Source organism: Emydura macquarii, unplaced genomic scaffold (assembly GCF_026122565.2).
Source record: "Emydura macquarii macquarii isolate MOO-44397 ecotype Brisbane River unplaced genomic scaffold, CSIRO-AGI_Emac_v2 contig_1230, whole genome shotgun sequence".
In the NCBI taxonomy this organism is placed as follows: Eukaryota; Metazoa; Chordata; order Testudines; family Chelidae; genus Emydura; species Emydura macquarii.
Window position 1 is genome coordinate 21917004 of NW_027131367.1, and position 25095 is coordinate 21942098.

A 25095-nucleotide genomic window follows, 5' to 3' on the forward strand; every position below is an offset into this window, starting at 1 on the left:
CACCAACACATACAGTAAGACATTGTATCCCAACCATAGTTCTTCAAAGCAAAAATGAAGAGCAATTTATGTAGTATCAGATATCTGAGCAACCAGCCAACACGAAGCCAAGACAGATTAACAAGTTATGAAATAACGTTAAAATTGAGCCAGAAAAACTTGGGTCTGTTACCCAAACAGAGTATACTGATAGGAAACACACAAAACCAACTTTGTTGTATTGAATTGAATTTACCACTTTGCATTAGAATGTCAAGCGCTCCTGTCCAGTGGTGATACAGGAATTTGCACTCTCTCAGCACAATAAGTACAGAGCCTTAAAAAAGTTACCTTACCTGTCCATAGTTTATACATTCCCAGGGAAGCTGGAACCATCCCTTTTCCAATTTTCATTAGGGAAATCATTTATTTTGCTGATTTTTTGCACCCATCTCAACAACTATATACTATATCTGTCAGCAGGAATGGGTCCGTATCTGAACATCCAAGAACTACACTATACATTGTACTTGGAATAAATCCAGGCAGCAACTGCTGCTACAGAACAGCAGGAGGAGCACAAGAACAGCACATTTTAGTAGGATCACACCAAAAATTGCATTTTTGTAAGTGGCTAAGTACTTAGCACTAAGCACTACTTAGTAGTGATGGGTTTATAAAAACACTTGCAGTTATTCCCATTTAAAAAGGTAGTTCAAATGGAAACAGCCAAGTAGAAAGCATCTCCTTATGAAATTCAAATCAACACTATACGTTACAGGTACTGAAGGTTTTGTGCTAATCTATCGTGCAGACTGTGTAAAGATCAGTGCTTAGAAGCTCTGCAAGCCAGGAACTTCACACAAACCTTAAAGGACATCCTAACTTCGGGTAATAAGAAATCAATTAGCCATGTTCTCTCTGTTTGCTACAGTTGCTCTCAAAAGCATCTTAGTAAGGGATACCTGTTTAACCAGCATCCTCTTCTTCTCCTCATTCTGCTCATCTCTGGCCTGTAGGTCTCTCTCAAACTGGGCCTTCATAGCTTGCATGTTCACTTCCAGGCGAAGCTTGGCATCTTCTGTGGCCTGAAGCTCATCTTCCAGTTCTTCTAGCTGAGTCCTCATCTCTTCAACCTGCTGCTCTAAGGTTCGCTTGGATTTTTCCAGTTCATGGACCTAAACGACAAGTATCAAGCAGACACCATCTCTGTTATTCTGACAATGGTAATGATATGACTGCAAAATAGGGGATTAGATAAGAACAATCAGTAAGATATTGAGTCCTTTGAGTGTTAGAACTGATTTAACTCTGACTGTCCTACACTAAACCAGAATAACTAAGACATTCATTCCTAAATCTGTATTAAGAACAACCTAGACCAGAAACATATGCAGGTGAAGTTTTAACTGTCTGATAAACAGAAGGAAACAAGTAGCTGCATAGTCAGAGATTTAGAGTATCCCCCCTCCCCCGCCCCCCAAAAAAAAAAAAAAAAAACAAACAGAAAAACACTAGTGCAAGTAAGGTAACAAGTTTTTAATCTAGCATAAAGATAACAGTCAATCATTTGGTTGGTATCTCCTACTCACCAATTCTTTGTGAATGCTGCAGAGATGCCTGGCATTAGTGAATACCAATTAGCCCCCAGAGTATTGGGTTTTTCAGGTACTTTATGGTACAGCTCTTCAATATCAAGGTTTCAGACTTGCAAGTTTTACTATCTAGTAGTAGTCTCCTTATACAAATAGGCTTTACTATATTATCTCCCTCATGCAATGCAGGGAGGTGGAAAAATACTTACATTTTTGCCCACATCATCTTTGGAGCTCATTAAATCCTCCATCTCTGCACGCAACTGCTTGTTCTGCCTTTCAAATTCTTCTTTAGCTTCCAGGGCTTCTTCTAAAGCTCGAGCGAGAGACAGTGCCTTAGTCTCCTTCTCTCTAGCCTCTGCCTCTGCCCGGTCCCGTTCCTCTGCGTAGCGGGCAGAAATGTTCTTTTCTTCAGCCAGCATCTGAAAACGTCAATACAAGTTTAATATATAAATCTCAGACAGAATCTGTCAGGACACTTACTCATTGAAATTTCAATGAACAGGTTTAATGCTCTCAGGTTACCTGGCACCTTTTTATTCTGCCTACCATGTCAACTCTTAGTCAAGGGCCTTTGACAGGAGATAAAAGAGGGACTATCACCCAAAACCTAACAGTCTGAAAATAAAGGAAGCTTCTATCCAAGCTCTAGGTATTATCTCAGAGCCTCAGTTTTACATTCCTCCTCCTGTCTCCATGTCCCTTCTCAAGAATCCATCAGGATCCCCCAAGACAGTTAAATTCAAGTCAAAGTCTACCTTGTCTATAAGCTTCTAATTAAAAGACATTTCACTTCTTCAGAGTCCTATCCAACGAGGATGTGAAACATTAAGGTAGGCGCTTGGCTCACTGAAGCTATTACAAAAGTTGTCTCTTGTGAAAAACCAACATTGCAACAGTCAATTGAGTCCACACAAAATATTGTGTTTTTAAGGGAGACTTCTAATTAGAAAGTCTCTAGAAGTGGTTAACACATGATTGAGGCTTTACACACTACCATTTCTTTGGCCTGAGCTACATTACAGAGCTAGGTCAACGCAGGGCAGCTTACGTCGACCTAACTTAAGTGTCTAATCTAAAATTTCACTCCTACCGACATAACTTGCCCACTACACTGACTTAATAACTTTACCCACACAAGAGGCGTAATGTCAGTGTAGTTAGATCGACACAATGTCAGGGTTGACACTGCATTGCTTACATCAACTGTTGCTGGCTTTCAGAAGCCATCCTACAATGCCCCACACTAACCATTCAATCTGTGCAAATATGCCCAGTGAGGACATTCACTGCCAAAACAAGGAGACACACACAAGCGATGTAATTACTGCTGCAGCTGTGTGCTGATGTAATTTAGTTCGACCTAATTTTGTCATGTAGACATGGGCCCAGTGCCACAAGCAGAAGTGAGGAGACAGGAATTAGAGTACCTGATCAAACTTCTTCTGTTTTTTCTCCAAATTGGAGACAATTTGGCGCTGATGATCCAAGTCCACCATCAAGTCATCCAGCTCCTGCTGCAGACGATTCTTGGTCTTTTCCAGTTTGTCATAAGCCATTGCCTTCTCCTCTAGACGTTGGCTCAGAGACTCCATATCCTTCAGCAATTTCTTCTTATTTTCCTCCAAAACTTCAATAGTTCCCAAGTCATCATCTACCTTCTTCTTGGAATCAGCCAACTAAAGTTTTACAGAAAACAAAGTGGTTTCTTATAACTTCTTACTGTGCAAAAGCTATTAACAGGATACAATAAAAATGCAGTTACACCTACATGATGCAAAGAAAGTAATGTTTAAATATTACATTGGAGGAACCCACAAGAACAAAGACAACTATTACTGATTAAGCAAGGTATAAACAAAATGATGATCCAACAATGTATTAAAAAGGTACGAAGCCTTATATGAGGACAAATTAAATCTGCCCAAACTAAATCAGGTACTGAAATCTTACCGTTATTACAAAATGTTTGTAGCATTTCAGTAGAGAAAGATCAGTGAAGAGTTATTCCACACAACTCAGCCTAATTTTTGTCCCAGCTGAGAAGTTGTAATACATTTCACAGTGATCACACTGAATTTGTGGGCCACACTCAAACCCTACCGTTTCCAATAGCTTCATACCTGTGATTGCAGGGCCATGATCTGCTTCTCCAAGTTCTTCCTGGCCTCCTCCTCCTCTTCCTGCTGCTCTTGTAGGTTGTTCTTCTCTTCCTCCAGCTGCCTAATCCTACCGCTCAAGTGCAATTTCTGCCGGGTTTCCTCCTGAAGAAGCTCCTGTGACATGAAAATAATTAAATCTTGAATTTCACTTTTTGATGCTAGTATTTAAATTTGGTCTTACGCTGAGTTGCCCTCCAGTATCTGATTTAACAATTCCTTTGTTACCTGGGAGGTGGTAGGGGTAGGGGCAGGGGTGAGGCTTGAAGGGAAATAGGAAAATAAAGCTGATTTAAAATACTGAATGCTGTTTGATCTGAAGGTATTCAATATCTCTATAATTTGCTAATATCAGGTGCATCACTCAAATTCTCAAGAAGTTAATTAAAAGCTAATCTCATGGCCAAAAGGTCATCTTAAATTGGTACTGCTTAATAATGCATAGTGGTATGCAGAACTAAGCCATCTTTCCAACAGAAAAAAAACCCACATATGAGATAAAAGGAGAATTGTTTTTAAATTGCCAGATCTGGTTATGCTGCTTAGCTGTCACTATGCAGCACCTGCTAGAATATCATTACATCTGTAAAATATTTCCATCAGAACCCACTGCTTTCCCTGGGGGGGAAGGAGGGGGGGAGTTTATTGGTGGTGTGCTCTCTTTTGCTCCTTTACTTCTCTTCCAAATAAAAACTGTGTGTGTCTAAACAGGCTTACAGCAAAACTGACTAGAGAGTGGCACCTGAAAGGACACGAACCTGGAAAACAGAGAAATTGCTTGGTTGAGAGGGGTGGGATTCAACTCCACAAAGTGATGAAAAATGTATGCATGCGCCACAGACATCGTCTAAGATTGTAACAGTCTAGTGAAGCCACCTTCCCTCTCACAAATCACAACCTGACCTTCACAAGCCCCATGGGGAGGCCAGTAAGCGGCTGGGGTAGGAAAACTTTCTAACCTCAGATGGCCTTAGCCATAGGCAAGGCGCTACTGGGTCAGACTACTGGTCTTTCTAGTCCTGCATCTGTCAGTCCCAGATACTTCAGAGGAAGGTGCAAGGAACTGCACAGGAGAGAATTCTAGACCAGCCTACCCACACAAAAAGTTTCTTCCTAACCCCCACTGAACAGTGGAAGCCTGAGAACTTACATCACTAACATTATGGGGTGAAAAATATAACTGTGAATGTGCTCATTTCTGTAAATGCTCACTTTTGGTTTAAATCCTGCTGAAGCTAATCTGTATGATGGTGCCTTATCTGGTTACATCCCTCTGAATTTCCTCTGTCTCTGGTCTTGGCTAACAAATTGTGTCATTGGCAAATTCAGTCACTTCATTTCTGACCTTTTCCAGATCACTCAGTCGAGTTCCTCATTAAGATTTACTGCAATTAAAACTGACCATTTCTATTTTCTGTCTCAACCAGTTTGTAAGCTAGGACAGTACTTTACATCACACCTGGTCTTCAAGGCCCACGACTTCCTTTCCTTCACAGCCTTTCATGAGGAACTTTTGACAAAGGTTTTTTGAAAGTTCAAGTTCTAAAGAGGTTTTCCTTAATCGTTTACTTTGGGGAGGAGTTCAGAATTCTAGAAGAGCAGCGCAATTTTCCATTACAGAGGCCATGCTGTTTTGTCTCTTGAGTTCATGGAGTGATGACTATTTTCACCAGCTGAGGATTTGCACCAATAATTTGTCTGTCTGGAGGACAAGAGTAATGGGGTGTAAGGGAGGAACGAGATGGGGGAGGCAGGAAAGAAGGCAACAAAGTCCTGTGATTTTAGCATGTGTCAAATTTTTGTTATATTCCACAAATTTAAAGTTCAAAGTTGTCAGGGGCTGACTACACCCCTCCCTCACCCCATTAACTTCAAAATTTCAAGTCGAACTGCAATAATTTAAATGCTAATGTTTGTAAGTATATTTTTCCTGTTTTCCTTCATTCAAGAGAAAATTAAATGCACACATACTCTTTATTGACAATGGCCGTCAAGAATGTACATAACCTTTATGGTTTATTCGTACACTAACCAAAAACAAACACTGGGTAATTTTAAGATCTCAAGTTACTGGGGCAGGGCAGGAGGACAAGAGAGACACTCTCCTTTAGGCCTTACAGGTGCCCAAGAGCCTGGTTTTACATGAACATTTCACATACTGGCTCAGCAAAGCCTGTGGAATCATCCTTAGTGCGCCATAAGAAACACTAAGTGAACCTTACTAGACTTTACCCTCTCAGTAAGCAACGACTCTTGTCTGCCATGATCAGATTTTTCCTGGATTGCAAGGCCAGAAGGGGACCTCAGAGATCATCCACTCTGACCTCTGGCATAACACAGGCCATTGACCTGCCCCACAATAATTCCTTTTGATGGGGAGAATCCCCTTGGCTAGAGCTCCCAATGCACCTGAACATCTGCAACACAGTGCACAGGTCAATGTGCCTCGAGCGGCTCACCTGAGCAGTGCAGCGATTCTTTGATTAGGCCAAGGATTTCTGGCCCCACAGAGAAACAGTTACTGATGGGAGGGGAGACAAAGGAAGCGTGATAACCGTGCCATTCCCAATTGAAAAAGCTAAGCAAATGTGAATACTTAGGTTCCTCACAAAGCCTTCTAGCAGGGGGTGGGGAGGTGGTCTGAGTATTGTTGGAAGAGGAGACTTTGAAACCCTGAGCATTTTCAGTTCCACAAGTGAACATTTTTATTGATGAACACAAGTTCAGTGCTAAAAACTGGGTTCTTACAATAACTGAAAACACACCTGTGTATCTTGAAGTTGAGACTCCAGACCTGCCGCATCTTTGGCAAACTTAATGCCCTTCTTCTCTGCTTCCTCTAGGAGGCTTGAGACATTGTCCAGCTCATTCTGCAAAGCAAGCAATCGAAAGGTAACCCCAAGCAACTGGTTTGCTGTGCAAGCTGTACCCCGTTGGGAACTGTGGATGCAAAAGACCACAACACTCAAAATATACCAAGCAGGAAAGCTAAGGGAATGAGACCTCCAGGTACAAAAATGCACCCAAGTAATAATTTTAACTAAGTTTTACATTTTTAAGTTGAATGTCAATTATGACTTTAAACAGTAAATTCTCTTTCAAATGCATGCTTATCTCCCAACTGCTGTTGAGAGAACAATCCCATGACCAATATTTGTACTCATTTGACTTTTGATAATATTGTGGTTAGTATTTTAAAAATGATATTTTCATTACAGTACTGCATTTATGGGATCCACCACTGCCCATGGATTCCCAAATGGCAGCAGGCTCCAGCGGCTGTAGCCTTTCTGGTCGGATGTGATCCCTGCCAACTATTGTATTTTCTAGGATGCGCTACTGTGATGCACACTGCTTGGGGCTACTCAAGGATTGCTTGGGAGTTCCAGCTAGTATGAAATGGAGCCACCCACCTTTGAGAAAATGTAGGTTGTTTTAACTAAGGCGATGTTCAGACTCACGGTGGCAAAATCGCCACCGACAAATCGATCTTTCTTGATCGATTGAGCGGTCAGTGAGACCTGCTCAATTGATCAGGAAGTCGACTGAGTAAGTCCCACCCCCTCAAGTAGCGTAGCGCCGAGCCGACGGGAATGCTGTTCCCGTCAGCTCAGCGTAGTGTGAACAGTGCGCAGAAGGGAAGCAGAGCAGTCAACGTCAGTTACGCAAACTACTCTACTACTACAAACTACTACTCTACTCTACTCTACTACTACAAACTCTATGTAGTTTGTGTAACTCCCATTGACTGCCACCGAATTGTGCGGTAAGTGTGAACCAGCCCTGAATAAAAGATAATGCATTGAACTGGTTCTGAAACACTTTCTAATGCAATTCAGGGCACCGTTTTTGTATATAAAGCCCTAAATTGCTTGGAAGCTTCTCTCTCAAAGATCATCTCTTCCCTTTGCCTATTTGATAGTTGTGATAAGCCAGAATTTAAAATCAGGCAACTGGATCTCACTACAGACATTTCTGCTTTGGAATTCACTCTTTTGCTGTCCAGCAAAGCCCAAGACTAAGGCCTTTAAGATACAGCACAAAACAACTCTTTGATGGAGATTTTTGTAAATTTGGATCAACAGTTCAGTTTGTGTTTACAGTCACTATGCAAAGGATGGTAAGTGGTTTAGTGGGCAGCTGCTAATGATATTGTGAATTTTGCAACCAACCCCAGATAGCAGCAATAGGAATAAAACAATAAAATTCATAACCATAACTAACTGAATAAAGTTAAAGTTTTATATTGGTAAAATGTTCCATATTTTTAACATTTAGGAAGTGTAACAATCTTTATAACTGTCTTGGGTTGTTTCCCCTATTTTTATGTAAACTTCTCTTGTAATCTGCACAAAAGTTTTACACGTTTCATACATTTCCATTTTACTGAAGTCAACAGAGTTTTATTAGGAGAAATTTCATGTCTGGATAGAAAAAGAAAATGAAAAAAAGTCCAATTTCAAAATTTTGTAGACTATATTGGCTGTGTCAATAGCATCTGTGACTAAATAGGATTGTTTTCAGAGTTTATTTGTAGATTCAGGTCTCAACCGGACCATATACCATGCAGACTCATCTCAGCCATTGCAAGGTATGTTTTTGCAGAGTCCTTTGATTTTAGTAGATGATGCAAAGCTAAAATGTAATGGGGTGTTTTGAAAGTTTATTTATGCACCCCAGTCACTTCTCCAGATGCTTGATGTTTTTAATTCCTTGTTAATTTTCCAATTAAGAGGCTAGGATTTTGTTGTTGTAAGAGCATGCCAGAGAAGAGTTCAATTTCAATCTTACCTGCAGTTTGTTAGCCTTTTCTGCAAGTTCTATCCTCATCCTCTCTCCTTCTGTAACTTTAGCATGTAGTTCCTGTACCTGAACATCTAGCTTCTTCCTCTTGTGCTCAGACTCTGCTTTGACCTGCTGCAATACCTTCACCTCACAGGCTAGCTCTTTGTTGTCAGTCTCGAGGCCTTGCTTATTCTTCTCAAGATTTGCTTTGAACTAGGAAAGCATAAAATAAAACTGCATCACTAATTACAGTCCTTCACATTAGTCTCCATGAGGAACTTTCCTACAAGATATTTCACCTCAAAATATATTTTTAAAATCACAAGCGGTAACTGAGCCCAATGTGAGTATTAGCCATGCATGGAGAGATAGCAACGTCTCACATCAGCGCAGGACTCTTGTGTAAGACTACAGGCTATTTACACCCTTGTGTAAGACTGCGTTACGTTTGCTTATCCAAAGAGTTTTAAACTAACAAAGTATTAAGCATTAAAGTTGTTCAGGTGGATAAACTACCCTTCCACCAGCCTTACTCAATGCTATAGTTCTCGTTAGCAAGAATTTTGCCTTTCCAAAGAGGCATCGCCACAGTATTCCCTTGTTCAACAAAGAAAAACAAAGTAACGTTAATTATTTGCAAAGGCATTAGTGAATCATGACAACTGTAGTTAAAGAGACTTTAGCATATTACACTTAGCAGTATTTGGAACAATTCCACTTTTGAACAAGATACTGTGGCTGCTACTAGAAGACACTGTTATGCAAATATAATTAACAAGAGTCAGTCCTCATCCTGGCTGCTAGGGTGATAGCTATCATAAAACTGGTAACCGTATAGCTGCATTCCCAGTGCATGGTCCAGCAATGACACCCATTCCAGGCTTCTGGCTCCCAGTTGTTACCTCTCTTGGATGGAGACCTAAGTCCTTCTTCCTTCTGACCAGGAGGTTTCCAGGCTGAACAGTTCTGACTATACTGTGACCTCCTCCAGCAAAGAGACTACCTTAGCAGGCCTGCTTCACTTCTCTTCTCAGAGATGGGACACAGTGTAATTGCCAGTTAAATAAGCACATAACTGTTTCTAAGCAAGCTCATTATTCTTAATGAGAAAGCATTACAGAGAAAACATACTAAACCAATAAAAGAACCTACATGCTTGCTAATAAGAGCATCAGATATCATCTCTTCACTCCAACAAGGGCTCTGGTGGTTGTTCTGTCCTTCAAATCCTAAACAGGGTTTTTCCTGTGGTCACAAGTTCATCAGAGCTTCAGCTATCATGGCTCTGAGAGTCACTTCTTTAACCTGTTTGTGTATTTGAAGCTGCCAGGGATAGGTAATCAGCCAGACATTGTGTTTCTACTCAAGGCACGGCTTCAAAAGGATGGATGTGGAGATAGGTCATTTGCATTCCCCTTCTTTCAAGTATTTCCTAGGAAACTCCTACCTTCTTTGTTTAGCCCATTGTTTCAAACAGTCATCTGAAGCACATAACATGTCCTAGGTTTACATTAGCCATGCCTTCTCCTTAAAAGAGGTTATATACAATCCCATATAAAATATTTGTTTTTAATACAATGAACTCATAAAATACTTACCCAATTCAATAACGTTGAGTTACAACTTAAATACATTGTCAGAACTGTTTGGTAAAGCATCTACAGTACTTTGATTTAGCCATTTTTTTTTTTTTTTTTTTTTTTTTTTTTTTTTTAAAAGTAAGCCCCAAATTACCACCACTTTATTTGAAAACATTCTGAGAAGTGCTTCTCACCAAGTGAGCGTGCAGACTACTGTACCAAGTAAGCAGCTATCAATACCTGGTACAATACTTTGTCTCTAGATGCATCATTTCCAAATCTATCAGGGAGATTTCAGATGGATCCTGGGAATGTCCAGTAGTAACAGTTGGTATTTGAGCTAAGAATTCTAGCTTCGTGATCACTTTGTAGCAGATATATACAATCAGAGAAGATCTATTAGTCCCAGGAGCAAGTATGAGACAAAAGAACAAGACTAGTCGTGTTATTTGGCAGAAGTGTATAAAATCCCAAAGCAAGGAAATTTCACATGAAGTCACTTGTAATTTCCACTCACCCTTTTGGCCTGTTCAAGTTGTTCAGAGAGCTCCTCCAGGGCAGTGGCATGCCTTTGTCTTATTTCCTGTATTTGAGCTTCATGGTTCTTGGTTTCTTCTTCAATAGCTTTCTTCAGTTCAGCCACTTCCTGCTCACGTTTTGTCCTTGAGAAATCACCACAATAGATTATTAAAGCTCAACATTTTATAGTCTAGTTTACTCCTCATTTCAGCCCATTTTCTTTTTGAACTGTAGTCTCTTGCTGTTTACGTGAAGTGTTATTGTTTCCACACTAGCGTAATACAGCAGTGTTCTCTCCCCACTACTTCCATCCCCACCCCAGGCATGGGTTTTGAGGGGGACAGGGGGAGATTAAGAATGGTTTCACAATTAATGATCTGGAATTGATAGACCTGGATTTTATTCCCAGCTCTACCAGGCTCGGTGTAGGACCTTAGCAAATCACTTCTTAAAAATATTCTTAAAACAAAAAAATCTTTACTGAAAATAGTTTCAAGCTAAGATTACATGAAACATCTTTACAAAGTAACTTTTTTCTCCTTACATTAAACCTAGATTTTAAATTGTGTTTTCTTAAATGCACAAGTCACCCCACCTCAATTCTTGCTGTGCTGCAGTGGTATCCAAGGTGTCTTCCAGCTCAGTCTTCAGTGCCTCCAGCTCCTCACTTAGGTCTCTCTTCTGCTTTTCAGCCTTGTTGCGTGATGCCTTCTCAGATTCAAGGTCCTCCTGGAGTTCTGCAATCTGAGCTTGCAACTCTCGTATTAGTTTAAGTGCGTTGTTCTTCTGAACTGCTTCTTCATCACCTCTGTTAAACATGGACACAGAACAAGGAATAGGCAAGAATAAGAGCTTATATTAAAGAAGAGGGAATAAGACTTATTCATTACCGGTTCTCATAACGGAATCTGAATTAATTTGAGAACAGAAACAGATTTTACTTAAAACATCAACAAACAAAACCTTTAAACAAACATGTATATTTTTAGTGTATGAGACTAGTTCCTCAGTTATTAAGAGAGACACAGGTTAGGGATATTGGCATTAAAGTGGTCTTTACCTCCTGTCTTCCAATTCTCAAACTCCTATATTAAATTTGCCCAAAATTCATATCTAATCTGTAGACTAAGACTTCTAAATCATGAGTCACTAAAACGGACATCTTTTGCAATTCTATCTATATTGCACATTGTATTTTTAATAGTGTGACTAAGTTGCAGATTTTTTGCAAGAAACCTAGCAGCAAGATTATTCTAAATAGTGACCTCATTTTTAAAAGGTAAGACAGTGAGGAGAGCCAGCGAAGAGCTGATTTTAAAGGCCCAACAACCATGAAGATGAGAGCAGTCTGATTGCCAGCTCTTCTGCCATGTTTAATAGGATAGGCAACTGAATGGAAAATTGGCTGAGTTGCCCAAGTAGACCAATTGTTTTAAAAAGAAATGGTTTTACATCAGTTAAAACAAAGTAAGCGTAATACATTTCGGTGCTGCCAAAGCCATACCAACAACCAGAGACTGAGTTTAAATATAGTCAGCCATTCCCAAACCAAGGCTGTTTAACATAATACTCACACACCCAGTCCAATTTCTTACTGTGCAGAATTTTATGTGGTTGGCATCGGAGACAAAATGCAAATTCTTGAACATTTCCTAAGGAACGGCAAAGCCACTGACTGACTTACGATTAAGACGTCTCGCTGTCTCAATGCTGAATTGTGATATGCCAACAGCAATCGCTTTACAGAATTGAAAAAGATGAAGTGGGTGATAAGTTAAAGGCTCTTTTGCAGAGTAATGCTATCATACAAATGGGAACCCTCTTCCTTTTAGCAGCTTTGTAGTAAAAACAAGCACACTGATACAGCCAGATTCTCATTTATGCCAAGGCTCTTTTATTCCACTCTGGTAGTCTAGTAGTGCCTTGGGGTACGTCTACACAGCCCATGGCACTGAGCGGTCAGTCCAGACTGACAGACTGGGGATTGCGGAGCTCACACTAGCGCTCTAAAAATAGCTGTGTAGACAGCTCTTTGAAGGTATGGCTTGGACCAGATCTGGGGTTCTGAGGCTCACCCCTGAGCAGCAACCTCAAAGAGCTTTCTACACAGCTATTTTTGGAACGCTAGCGCTAGTGTGAGCCAAGTCTGTCAAACGGGGCTGGAGGGCTCACTGCTGCAGGCTGTGTAGACATACCCTGGGTGTAAATAAGAACCAGTCTCATAGCCTTTAATACACTACTGGCTTGGCTTTGCAGTTAGCCTGCCATAAAGGAGAAACTTACTCAGACAGGAGACCTCAGCACTCCCAAAATAAAAAGCAGCAATTGGTGCTATACTAGCTTCCCCTACTTCCAACTCTAATCACTATAATCTTGCAAATGTATTAAAGTTAAATCCGAAATAAAATCTCACTGCGTTTATCTAACCACAAACCCCACCAGTCTCGGACCTGGCAAGAGCAGCCTGGAGCTCCTCCTCTTTCTTGGCTAGTTGGATCTTTAGCTCTTCAATCTGGGCTTGCAGCTCAGCTATTTGGTCCTGTAGGTCTGTTGTTTCTCCATCAAGTTTTCTTTTAGCTTTTTCCAGTTCTTGACGGGTCTTCTCTTCCTTTTTCAAACGCTCTTTAGAAGGATGAGAAGATATTCAATACAACTTTTTTAGTACCTTGTACAAAAGGATGGCAAAAATCCTGCAGCTAGCAATTTTATTGGTTGTGGACAACTGAATGATAAACTACCAATTCTTTTTAATATCAGCCAGGGATCATTTAATCCTCTTTTCCTGGAAGTCTGCTTTGCATAACTAGGTCAAGATAGAGCACCTGGGTTTCTCCTGTTCCTCTGGAACAAACAGATGGAAGCATTTTGGTGCTTCTCCACTTCCCAATTTCATTCCTTCCAATTAGAAATATAGCCAGACAGCCTAGTTCATCTCCTTACTTTGGAAGAAAAACACATCTTTTCAATCCAGTTCTTAAGTTCTTCTCTGTTAGCAGTGTCTGCCTTATTTTAATCTATTTGTAGAAAGCAAGTTTTGAGGTAAGTACGATTAGAATTTGTCCTTTTGTGAGGTCTACAACAACAGATTGTCTGGTCTCTAATGGCAGTACTCCAGGAAACACTTTAAGGGACAAAGGAGGACATGTACCTCAGGGCCCTAGTAATCAGTCACGTGTTGGCTGTGAAAGTTCCCTGATGGAAGTACTGCTCCAAAGACAGAAGCCAAAGGCTGCATCAGCCAAAGCCTGCCCTGTGTGGTTAGCCTAAATTTACTTAAGTGAATATATGGTGAGTGCTATGTACACAGGGCTTATCCGTTGCTGATGCTTCTTCCCTCTCTACTGACAATATGGAGATCGTCATGGGCTTTGATTCTAACTGGGCAAGGGATCTCTACTATTCTATGTGCTTCCTGAATGCAAGCTTTGGTCCATTTTCCAATGGCATATCCAGAAGTTAAGGTCATTTGAACACAATGAACAGGGTGTACATGCCAACTGGCTTTGGTTTTCATAGGTAGTGTTTCAAAGCCCTTCTGAATTCTAACTTACGCCACATCTTTTCTTTCCCAGCTTGCAGGTGGGGGACAGAAGCAAAGAAGAGCTATGGTTTAAATGGAAGGGCAAAAGGACTTCGTTTCTTTCTCAAAGTCATAACAAAAAGACAAAGCTACCCTGATGGAAAATCAGGAATAGGATCAGATGCAAGAAGACTGCAATTTCCCTAACCCTGCTGAAAAAGGGGACCAACAAAATACATCTAAGATTCAGGAAATGAAGGTCTACTGATGACCAGGGGAGGGGAGGGAAGCGGGGGAGAGAAAGGATTGTCAAAAGATGGCTGGTGTTGCTTTTAGAAGACTAGGCCAAAGCTCCACTGGAGAACGACACTGCTTTAAGAAATCTGAGGTAGTTTTCACCACAAGCACCTACATCGCTTCAGAGCCCAACTTGAGACTTGGTCACTTTTGAAAATTTTACCCCAGAAACTAGCAGAGCTGATCCCATGATCCGCCCATCTACAAACACCCTTAAAGCAGTGAGCAATGAGGTTTGGACCTTTAATGAACTGCAAGCCAACCTAGATTTTCTCCAAGAGGGGTTAACTATATTTGCTCTTCTCATTGATATCTTCTCACCTGAACCATGCTGTGAAAAACTGAACAAACCCAGCAGTAGGCAAAGAGTGTGCTTTTGCAGGAGTTTAAAGTAGTCTATGCTACCTTAAAGGAGATACCCAACTCGTATAGTGTTCTGTCACAAACCAGGCAGAGAGTTTGGATGTGTTGGGCATGGGTGTACTACGGAACCTTGTTCGAGAAGATACAGGCAGGCTGAATCATAAGATATCTGCACACCACACCCTCTGAAGCTAGGGGTTCTATGGGGAGTTTGTAAGTAAGGTGGGACTCCCACTACATGGGGATGCTTCCTGCTTCGGGTACTTGCTGTAGAACTGGTAATGCTGCTTTTCTGTGGCATGAACAGTTCCACAGTTGGTATGCCACACAAACTAGTATCAGGTAGAAAGACTCCTCTCCCCGTCAGGAATTATTTTTCCAGTGACATCTGGATCTGCTGAGCCACCAACTTGCAGGTTCAGACCTGTCTGATGTGGAGGGCTCTCAAGACAAAGTCCTCCTGTTCAGAAGGGCAGAGAGTTTAGGAGCCTTGGATCTTGGGTGCCTCCTGGTTGGTTTCAATGCATGAACTCAAATGTCTTGATAACTGCTGCGGGATGGCTTGTCATTACCTTGCAGAAGGCTATTTTGACTGCATTTGTGAGAAGAGCCTTTCCTTGGACACTCCCTTAGCTAACTGGAATCTGAGTGTGTTCTCCACACTATGTGGCTGGTGGCATTGATCATGATCTGCAGCCTACTCTGAATTGTGGCACAATGGCTTTCTGCAGGTTGCACTAGTTCTTCAGCACTGCAAGAAGGATTACACCTTGTGTGGAACTCTCACAATGGAATACAGGTTCTCTCCCTGAGGGTCTCAAAGAGAGCCTTTCAAAAAAAGACACAAATAAAAATGTCTCCCCTTCCATGCCTCCCTGCCCCAGAGTACCATTCCGCTCACCGAAGCAGACGGTAGCAGGATAATGTTGAGCCAGGAGTAATAAGACTGCTTTCAGAGATGCTAGGTGAAGCTGTAAGGTCAGATTGAGCATATGAAGGTTTTCTAACCAAGATGACTCTGCCTCGCTTAGCATCAGCCTACGTACCCAGATGAGTTAGTGCCTGCACTGGTCAAAGGCTCTCTTTCTAATGACTGACCACCAGGCCTCAGTCTCAGATGCTGCCTCCAAGTCATTACCAAGCCATTTTATTATTTCATCCTGCTGCAAAAAGATGAACTACACTGAGGTAATCTTTTTTCTTATAAATGCTTCACTTTTTGCCCATAAAGGAGATCCCCCTGGGGACACACAGGATCCTAGAGACTGGCTTTTCTTGGGCAGGGCATGACTGAACCCATATGATGAGACAGATGGCCCTTATCAGTAAAGCCATTTGATAGTTTAACTTTCTGGGCTGCCTTGAGAAGCCAGCTTTACTATCAGCAGATGAGCAAGCTGTCTCTATGATCTTTCTCCACTGAAGGGGGAAACAAGGAGATACCTCTCCCAGGAATAAAGGGAGATCATTGGAGTCCACTATTTCCTATGGAAATTTGAACCTCATTGCTGTGAAGGCATTTCTGATAAGAATCCCAATCCCCCTGGAACATCGATGTAGCTCTGTCCAAGGGACAACATTTTGGTTACAAGTAAGAGAAAATATTTCACTTCCAGACAAGCCTATAGATCAACAAAAGAAGGCAGTGAAGCCATGGGGAGTCTGGCAATTACCTGAACCTCAGTTTTATTTCTTGGGGATAGATCTGATTGCTGTGGCCAGTTACCATGAAGTGACAGACGCAGAGTAAGATGAAGCCTCTGGAGACAGCTTCCGAAAGATCTTAGGAGGGGTCTTGAATTCTTTTTGCTTGGGCTTCCAGAAAGATTTGTTGAATTTACTTGAGTATCTCAGAAGATGGAACAGGGTCTAGAGAGAGACTGAAAAATCTCTTCCTTTATGAAGCTCACAGTCCTTATCCTCTCATTCTTTGCCATCCTTCTCTGGATGACAGCCGTTTCCTTATACTGCTGCCAGCTGAGTGGGCTGGCTCCATGTGCTGCATCACCCTATCTGGTCTTAGTCTACATCAGACCCCCTCCACTCCATCATTTGGCCCAATGATAGAGGCAGGAAGAGGTCACAGCATGAGCAGAATGCACTGACCGCAGCAGCTTACAAACCTCTGCAGAAAGAAGCATAGTGACTAGGGATTTTCTACTTAGAAAAAGCTGCCAGGCTCAGATTTCATGCTATACTGCATTCAAGATAAAGTCTTGGGTGTCCTACAGTTCCTTTCCTGCTGTTGACTTCTTGAGAAGCAGAACTCAGACTAAGGAATCATCCCTGGAGGACACCAAAGTCCTTAAACAAAATTGTTCATTGGTTTAGTAGTTCAAATGGGAAGGAGAACAACAAGGTCTGTGCTACAGCAGAGTCAATTGTTCTATTAAAAATTGGGGAAATGGACTCGGACCCAAGTGTTTAAGTGGCACCCATTTTGTGATTAGGGAACCCAAATGAATCTTCTGTATTATATTAGACTTCTTAAATCACCTGCAGTATTGCTCTAATAAATACAGACGATAGGTCATTTACTGAAGCTATCTATCTGAGATGAAATAGTTATACTTTGCTCGGGCAAAGTGGGCAAGAGTGTATACTGCACATAAAATTTAGCTTTCCACTTTACAAATGGTCCTGGCAGTGCTCCGTAAGATCCATCAGTTTGTTGAGGCAAATCAGCAATGCTAAAGCTGATTTAGTCCTACGTTTAAACAAGCATTCTTTTCCAGTGAGTAACTAAGTCCACTTATATCCATCCTAAGGCCTCTGAATATCTCAAAACCGGTACAAAAGTCAGCTGCTACCCTTATTAGTTCAATTTGTGCCCAACTGGAGAAGAGTCAAACGTTGCAATTCTTCCATAATCAAGTCAGTTGTAAATTATGAATCAAAGAACTGTCCATAGTACAGAAGAGGAGAAATTATTTCCAAATTAGAGTACAGGGACCAACACAGACTTTAAATTTTGCACATTAACTGCCAAGTCAGTTGCACAACAACCAGACATTTTACAGCCAGAAGCCATTTTGTATAAACAAATCTAAGAGGAGATTACACAGGGAGTTGACTTAGCAAGTGGCTGCTTAGAAAACATTTTTATGGTACTTCTTATAAAAACATATGATATGAAACAAGTGTCAAGAGCAGAAATGGAACCATTTTAGATAAACAGAGCATCGAGACAAGCAAAGCTATTTAGATTGGTTATTCATCAATGATTTCTGGTAGAAAAAAAACCAAATATAGTTAACCTATAATATTATTTTAGAAAAATGTCATTTTAATGTCCTTATCATATAAAACTGCAATTACCCTCTGGAAAAGGCAACCAGCTTTTGCTTTATTATTAAAGGATGCATCTAGTGCCTTCAATTTTTAAAGAAGTGTTTGTAAATTAAATATTTCCAAAAGTGAGGAACTAACAGCAAAGACCAGCTACAGGTTAGTGTGGTCAAGTGCTATGCCAAAATAGCAAAAGTCTGAAGCAAATAGAACATGTAGCTAATGAAGGGCTGGGTGGATAGTAAATAGCAGCTACTGAGGTATCCAAGCATTCACAAAAAAGAGGCACATTTTGGGACATTTCTGACGTATTGGACATACTTGAGACTAGTAAACATGGCATCTTAATTTTACAAACATTAATCTTATGAATAACCAAATCATACAAACTATTTTTCACCAATGGAAAAAAAAATTAAGAAAGTGATGTTGATGGAAGAACAAGTTGATGTTCACATTTCAATGCCTTCAATACACTGGAAATTTGCAGCGGTGTGAAAGACATGAAGAAAAAGATCAAGTATGCCATACTGAGACTTATTCACTGTACCCACTAATTTTGAGATGTTCAATTTTATGAATTTTTATTTTATGAACTCCTCACTCCCTAATTAGTTCATAAAACCATGATTTTACTGTACTCACATTTACTTAGGTGACCTCTTACTTTGTATCACAAATGCCATGTTGTTAGAAGGCATATACAAAAAGATCTCTAACCTTCCAAATCTGTGATCATCATTTCCTGCTTGTTCTTAAGTTTCGCCAAGTTTTTGGCCTTTTCTTCTTCTTCAGCCAGCTCAGAGGTGCACTCAGCAATTCTATCCTCCATTAGTTTCTTTTCCTAGTTGATAAAAAGATTGACTGTTAAAGTATATAAAATGTCCTGAGGCACAAATAAAGAACGAATATAGGAAATCTATATAGAAACCTTATACCTTAGTACAAGCTTTATTTCAACTGGCTGCAAGTTAGCATTACTGACCAGTTTGACTAATTATCAAATAATGAAAGTCCTTGTTTTTAACAGTGATTGGTGATTTGGGATGTCAACCCTGAGATACCATAAAGAGGCTCAATTTTTAGATGGTGCATGCTCAGCACTTTTCCAAAAGTTCAGAGAACAAACTATCTGAAAGTGAAGCCCCCATAAGGTGCCTTAAGTTGGACACTCAAAAATTGGGGCACTCCAAATTAGCCACTTTTGACAATTTAGGCCTAAAACTTATATACTGTATTTGAAATTGAGCACTGCATGAGAGTAAGTGTGATAAATACTCCCCAAGAGTCTTACCAAAAACTCTCCATTTTATATTTAGCCTGTAGGAAGCCAGAAGTAGCTCAGGCCTGCCCCCCAGTAAGATCACTTAGTGCACAGGTAGTTTTTGAAAGATTGAGACTATACTGAAAAACATGCTGACATTATAAGAAAGCCTGAAGTGTCCACTGAAATCTCACACATTTTCTTCTAACATGAGAGGTTTTACTTACATCACATATGGGTTTCTCACCTTCAAAAATTTGGAATTTTGGTCCTCCAAGAGTAGGATTTCTTCCTCCATCTTTTTTATTTTAGCTTCAGCGGTTACCTTCTCAAGCTGCAACTTCTGTCGAGCTCCTTCTTCCTCATCAAGTTGCTCTTCTAGGTCCTAAGAAAGAAAGCACAATTGCACCATGTTTTCCATATTTCCCATCTGCTCCAAGTCAACAGAAAGACAACACTCTTCACTTTATTTCTGAACAGCCCGCCCCTCACTTTCCAGAGTAAAGCATTAAAAAAAAAAAAAAAAAACCCACTGAAAAGTGGCTTCAACTGTAGGAGCCTTACCCTAGTATAATGCAACCTTATACTAGACAGTCATGATCTGATACACTACATAAGTGCAAAACTGTGTTTATAAATCTCATTTATAGTGTAAGTCAGAATGTTCAAGTGTATGCTTTCCAAAGCAGCTAACACAGCCATATTGCGCGCACATTTTGTACTGCTGTATAGTGTATTATCTTTAACAGGTGAACACTCAATGTGGCAGAGTATATGGCTCCCAGAAGGAATGCAAGCCACTTCCACTGTGAAATGGCAGCTATAACATTGCACTCCCCCCCCCCCCCCACATTTCCTTTTATAGCCCCCATTATATGAGGCTGTGCTTTACATCAAAGCTTCCCCAGAAGGCACAGCAGAAAGGCCATTTCACAGACATTTAAATGTAGGTGTGGGTGTGATTGGGGATGGGTAAAAAGATAGGAGGAGGAGGAGGGATGCAGTGAAAGGAGCTTGCTGGACTTCACAAAGGGTCCAGATCCCTCAGAGGGTTTCTGAAATTGGTATAGATCTCTCGACATACATGTAAGTAGCTGATATTAACAGCACTTTTGGACACTTCTGTTGCAGCCATGGTAACACTGCATTGCTATTTTCCATTCATTTACAGTTGTTTCCCCGACCAGTTTCACCCACAAAACTTAGAAAACATCCTGAGTTCTTAAGGAAGAACGTGAGAGATTTTCAAGAGCACTTCCTGACTTGCAGACAGCTGCATGTTCCTTTACTTCTTAGGCTTTTTGAAAGTCTCCCCCAAATCAAGTCCGAAATAGAAGATCTAAACCACATGAGGTGCAGCCATGAGAGTGCAAAGGAAATCTGAGCAACTTGGAGTGGACAAAACAGTCTTTGCATGCTTCTCTGGTCACAAACAAGCATGAAACATTTCACGTCTATCTACGAGGAAATCACATGCATCTTAGTTTCCACTAGGAAGCATGTAGGCCTGTATAATGTATTCCCAGGCCCCACCGTACTTGAAATGGTATTAAAACTCCCTAAAGAGCCATGCAGTCATCAACTCTCAACCTACACATGGCATGACTCTCAAGGGAGTTTTTTTACTCTAATGAATCTGCATACATGCTTGTTTCAAGAAGGGTGATGTTGCAAACATTAGCTACCCCTTTCTCCATCTTTTCACTGAGTATTCATACCCATGAAGACCATAGATAAAACCACGTACAAGATAAAACCATGACGCTGGATACCTCTTTTCATTCCCCTTACCTTTGTCCTAAAGGAGCGATTGTCTCCACTCCTTTCATTCCCTCCAGAAGAAGTTATTGGAGGTGACAATATCGCCCTCATTATTTTGGAGTTCTAATCACACGTCCTTCCAATTACAGTGTAGAGAGGAATACCTGAATATGTGCCTGCATCTTTTTCTTTTCATTCTGCAAGACTTGGTTCCTTTCCTCTTCCTCCTCAACCCTGGATTCCAGATCATGCAGAATTTCTTCTAACTCTTGTTTCTTGGCGGCCAGTCGGGCTCTCATCTCCTCAGCTTCAGCAAACAGCTCTGTCTCTGCCTGCAGCTGCTCCGCGAGAATGTTCTTTTCTTCTATAATCTGTGAATGTTACAGATGAACGAACCCTCAAGTTTCTCTACTGCTACATTGCCAAAACACCTCACATATGAGAGCACAGACAGTTTTAAACTTTTGTAATTATTGTAACATCTACTCTTTTCCTATAAGTCACAGAAGTTAAAAGCATAAGACCTGTTCTTTAGCTGGACCACCCTCTGCCTCACACCCCTAGACTGTCTCCTATGGGGTCGACTTCAGTTCCGTTTTAAGTTATTCATGTAATGGGGCTTCCCACTACACTTTCCTGGAGGTCTACCAGGAAGAAATTGTCTAACTAAGATCAATTAGTCAGATTATTTTACTCTACTCTGAGTTTCAACTCATTATTTCTAGTTATTCCCTCCTACATCAAACTTAAATAATTGCTCTCCTTTCTTGGCATTTACATCCTTTCAATACTTGTAGACAGTTTGGCTGAACTCACTGTTTAGCAAAATTAATCATATTTAGTCCTTTTGATAGTTTCTGCAATCAGTCTGTCCAGCCCCTTGGCATTTGCTGCTCCTCTCTGCATTTCCTCTCATTTATGTAAAACACTGTGCAGTTCTTTTCTGCTCGTTTTATACTGCATTCCTTATTTTAGGCACTTCAACACCATAGATGATGTCTCAGGCCCATATGAAAAGGAATCATCATCTTCCTCTTCTAGGATACGATTCCTTTACTTAGGTCACCCAAACTCTTTTGCATTTTTTGCTGCCTAATCAAAGAGCAAGCTCAAGTCTAATTTGATGTCCACTATTTCCCTCTGGATCTCTTGGAATTACTGCTCTTATCTGGTTTTGGATTATTTTCTCTAGACTTCAATTAGTTTTATTTCCTGCTCTTTAGATTCTGCAATAAAAACTCGTCTTCACAGATCGATAACCAATTAAGACTTTAAATGACTGGACACAATACCAATCATTATGACATCATACAACATTTCTGCTCGATATGACACACTTACATTCATCGTTACTCTGACCCAGTTTCAGTTAGGTTTGTGTGAAGACTACTATTTTTTGTTTCTGTTTCCCCACACTAGTTATTTACAACATAGAAGTGCTGCAGAAAGTATCCTTGCCTGAAAATTACACTTAAAATGTTACCGCAAATTCATTTTTTTTTTTTAAATCAGAAAAGACTGTCAAAATACCTGTCCCTCTGTTCTGAAATGAGATGGTGTGTCAGGTTTGCACCCCTAAGTAAATCAGTGGAAATCAACATGTGGTCTTGTCTCACAGAGTTAATCACTTGTTGTATAATACCCTCTATCCACAGAACTCTCAGTGATGTCATGACGAGTTCTTCACACAAGGATCTAGGTCAGTCCATGGCCATTAAAGACTTATCTTTAGCACAACAAACCTGTTGATGTTTCCTCTCCATCTCCTCAAGTTCTGCCTCCACTTTTGTCTGTTTTTCTTTCACCTTCAGCAGCTCCTCATCCTTGGCCTGAAGTTCTTCTTCTTGTCGAGTAACCTGCAGAAGAGGCTTCACCTACAGTACAATTAGAAAATGAGTTGTGTGTATGGATGAAAATGTGTAGCATTGTATGCCACCTAACACCACATGTTAAAGGAAGTGACAGAAAACAGCTAACCTTTGTGAAGACTCTCCACCACTGCCAGTGCCTTAATTTTAGATATGCCGCACAATTCCTTTGCAGGACTTTTAATGCACTTAACTGCTGCTGTTTCTTTGCAAAGGCCCTGATGGCAGAAACACAGAAAATTGTCCAGTCAGTGAGGCCAAGCATAAAGTATATTTGCATTTGTAGTAGTTAGGTGATCCATTCCAGAACACTTTTAAATTATAACAAGGCCATGTTTAAGTGCCAGTGACTAGCTTGATTTACGGGCAACAGAATTCTGGAGTGATCATTCCTCCTCTAGAGATCCAGCTAAGACCTGAATTCAGCATTCACATTACAATGAGACTTTAGGATAGCTGACCCTCTGTGCTAAGAGTCCCACAAATGGCATTAAAGACTGAACTCTCCCTTGACTCTTAGACGTGGCCCTCCATGTTAGGTTTGAGACATACTGGTGGGGCAAAAGCAGAGCTTTCACTTCCCCTACCCATGCTGTTAATAAAAATAACTGCATCTTTCTAAGCCATCAATACATCAAGACATTCAATGGTACTGAAAATAAAATTGCGTATTTCTTACAAATCGTACAACCAACTTAAAGTTGGGCACTTGACTGGTCCAAAAATAAGTGGTCAACTGACTGGCCAAATATTGATCCAATATTTTAAAGCACTAATTTATTAGAACAGTAACAGTAACAAAAAGGAGCAAGACTTTAGGGTCTCCAATGGGCTTAGCCGTAGCTAGATACTTATGCCTAATTACAAAAAATCCACAACTCACCTGAGTTATCTGAACTCAGAAAAATGAGAAACAATAAAATGAAGTTTAAAAAAAAAAAAAGAATGACACTACGATGCAGTCAAAAAGGTAGACCATCCTCTTTGTCCGGACATTCTTACTGGAATATCTGACTGTGGTAAATTGCATGATCTTCAGTAATAGTCAGTGTAGGCTTGCAAGCTTGTCTATAGACATTATTTAACCTGTTAATTGACCAGCTTGTCACACTTAAATCAACTATTACTGAGGATCATGCAAATTACCATGAACACACTGCTTTGGATTAAGCCAATTCTTCTGATAAGAAAGCATGCATGAGAACATTAAAAGGGCTAGGTTTAGACGTTAAAAAAAAGTTACAAGATGGCCAACTAAGGAGCCACTCACTCACTTTCTGGCCAAGTACCCTCTGCAGACTGCCTGGAAGAAAATAATGATGTCTGTGATCTTCAGATCCCGTTCTTCTTCTAAATGTGCCAAGACGCCAGCTCGAAAAAAGATCTTGCTCTGTCCAATTCTGTACAAGTTGGGGTCCAACTCCAACGCTCTGATCTAAGTAGGAGGGCAAATCAGTTATTTACATAATGAGCACAAACAGCATACTCCCAGCAGGTCGTGGGAAGTGTGGGATTGGTGAGTGATTATTCCCCCCCCTACAAAAAGGATGTAGACACTTATTCGAACAGCATTGGTGAGGACCACATTTAGAATATTGTGTCCATGTTATATACCTTTTTGGGCCTGTCCCCACTACAAAGTTAAAGTAGTATCGGTTGGATGAATGGACAAGTTGGAGAGAGTGCAGCTCCGGAGGGCAACAAAAATGATGAGGATACAGAAGGACCTAAACAAACTGGAGGATTGGGGCTGGAGCAGTGCAGGACTTATGAGGAGAGGCTGAGGGAACTGGGCTTGTTTAGTCTGCAAAAGAGAAGAGTGATTGGGGGGATTTGATAGCAGTTTTGGGCCTTTAACTGGAGAGACCTGAAAGGGGGTTCCAAGGAGGATGGGGCAAAAGAGAAGAGTGAGGGGGATTTGATAGGATGTTCTGGGGCTAGGATGTCGGTGGTGGCAGATGACAGAACAAGGAGCAACGGTCTCAAGTTGCAGGGCGGGAGGTCTAGGTTGGACATTAGGAAAAAGTTTTTCACTATAAGGGTGGTGAAGCAATGGAATGGGTTACCTAGGGAGGTGGTGGAATCTCCATCTTTAGAGGTTTTTAAGCTGAGGCTTG

The 25095-nt window shown here is 40.8% G+C and overlaps 1 protein-coding gene across 4 annotated transcripts in view; it reads right to left on the reverse strand.

Annotated features, from left to right (window-relative positions):
• The window catches only part of MYH10 (myosin heavy chain 10), a 144076-nt gene that overhangs the window by 11148 nt on the left and 107833 nt on the right, over positions 1–25095 (reverse strand). For all 4 annotated transcript variants that reach the window (XM_067547761.1, XM_067547760.1, XM_067547759.1 and 1 more), the window contains 15 exons: positions 24253–24413; positions 23088–23196; positions 22853–22984; positions 21275–21481; positions 19597–19734; positions 18806–18929; positions 13068–13239; positions 11213–11425; positions 10616–10760; positions 8525–8731; positions 6499–6603; positions 3698–3850; positions 3005–3253; positions 1784–1996; positions 945–1157 (listed from right to left, as the gene is read on the reverse strand). In XM_067547761.1, the coding sequence (XP_067403862.1) occupies positions 945–1157; positions 1784–1996; positions 3005–3253; positions 3698–3850; positions 6499–6603; positions 8525–8731; positions 10616–10760; positions 11213–11425; positions 13068–13239; positions 18806–18929; positions 19597–19734; positions 21275–21481; positions 22853–22984; positions 23088–23196; positions 24253–24413 (2541 nt within the window). The remainder of the gene's footprint in view (positions 1–944; positions 1158–1783; positions 1997–3004; positions 3254–3697; positions 3851–6498; positions 6604–8524; positions 8732–10615; positions 10761–11212; positions 11426–13067; positions 13240–18805; positions 18930–19596; positions 19735–21274; positions 21482–22852; positions 22985–23087; positions 23197–24252; positions 24414–25095) is intronic.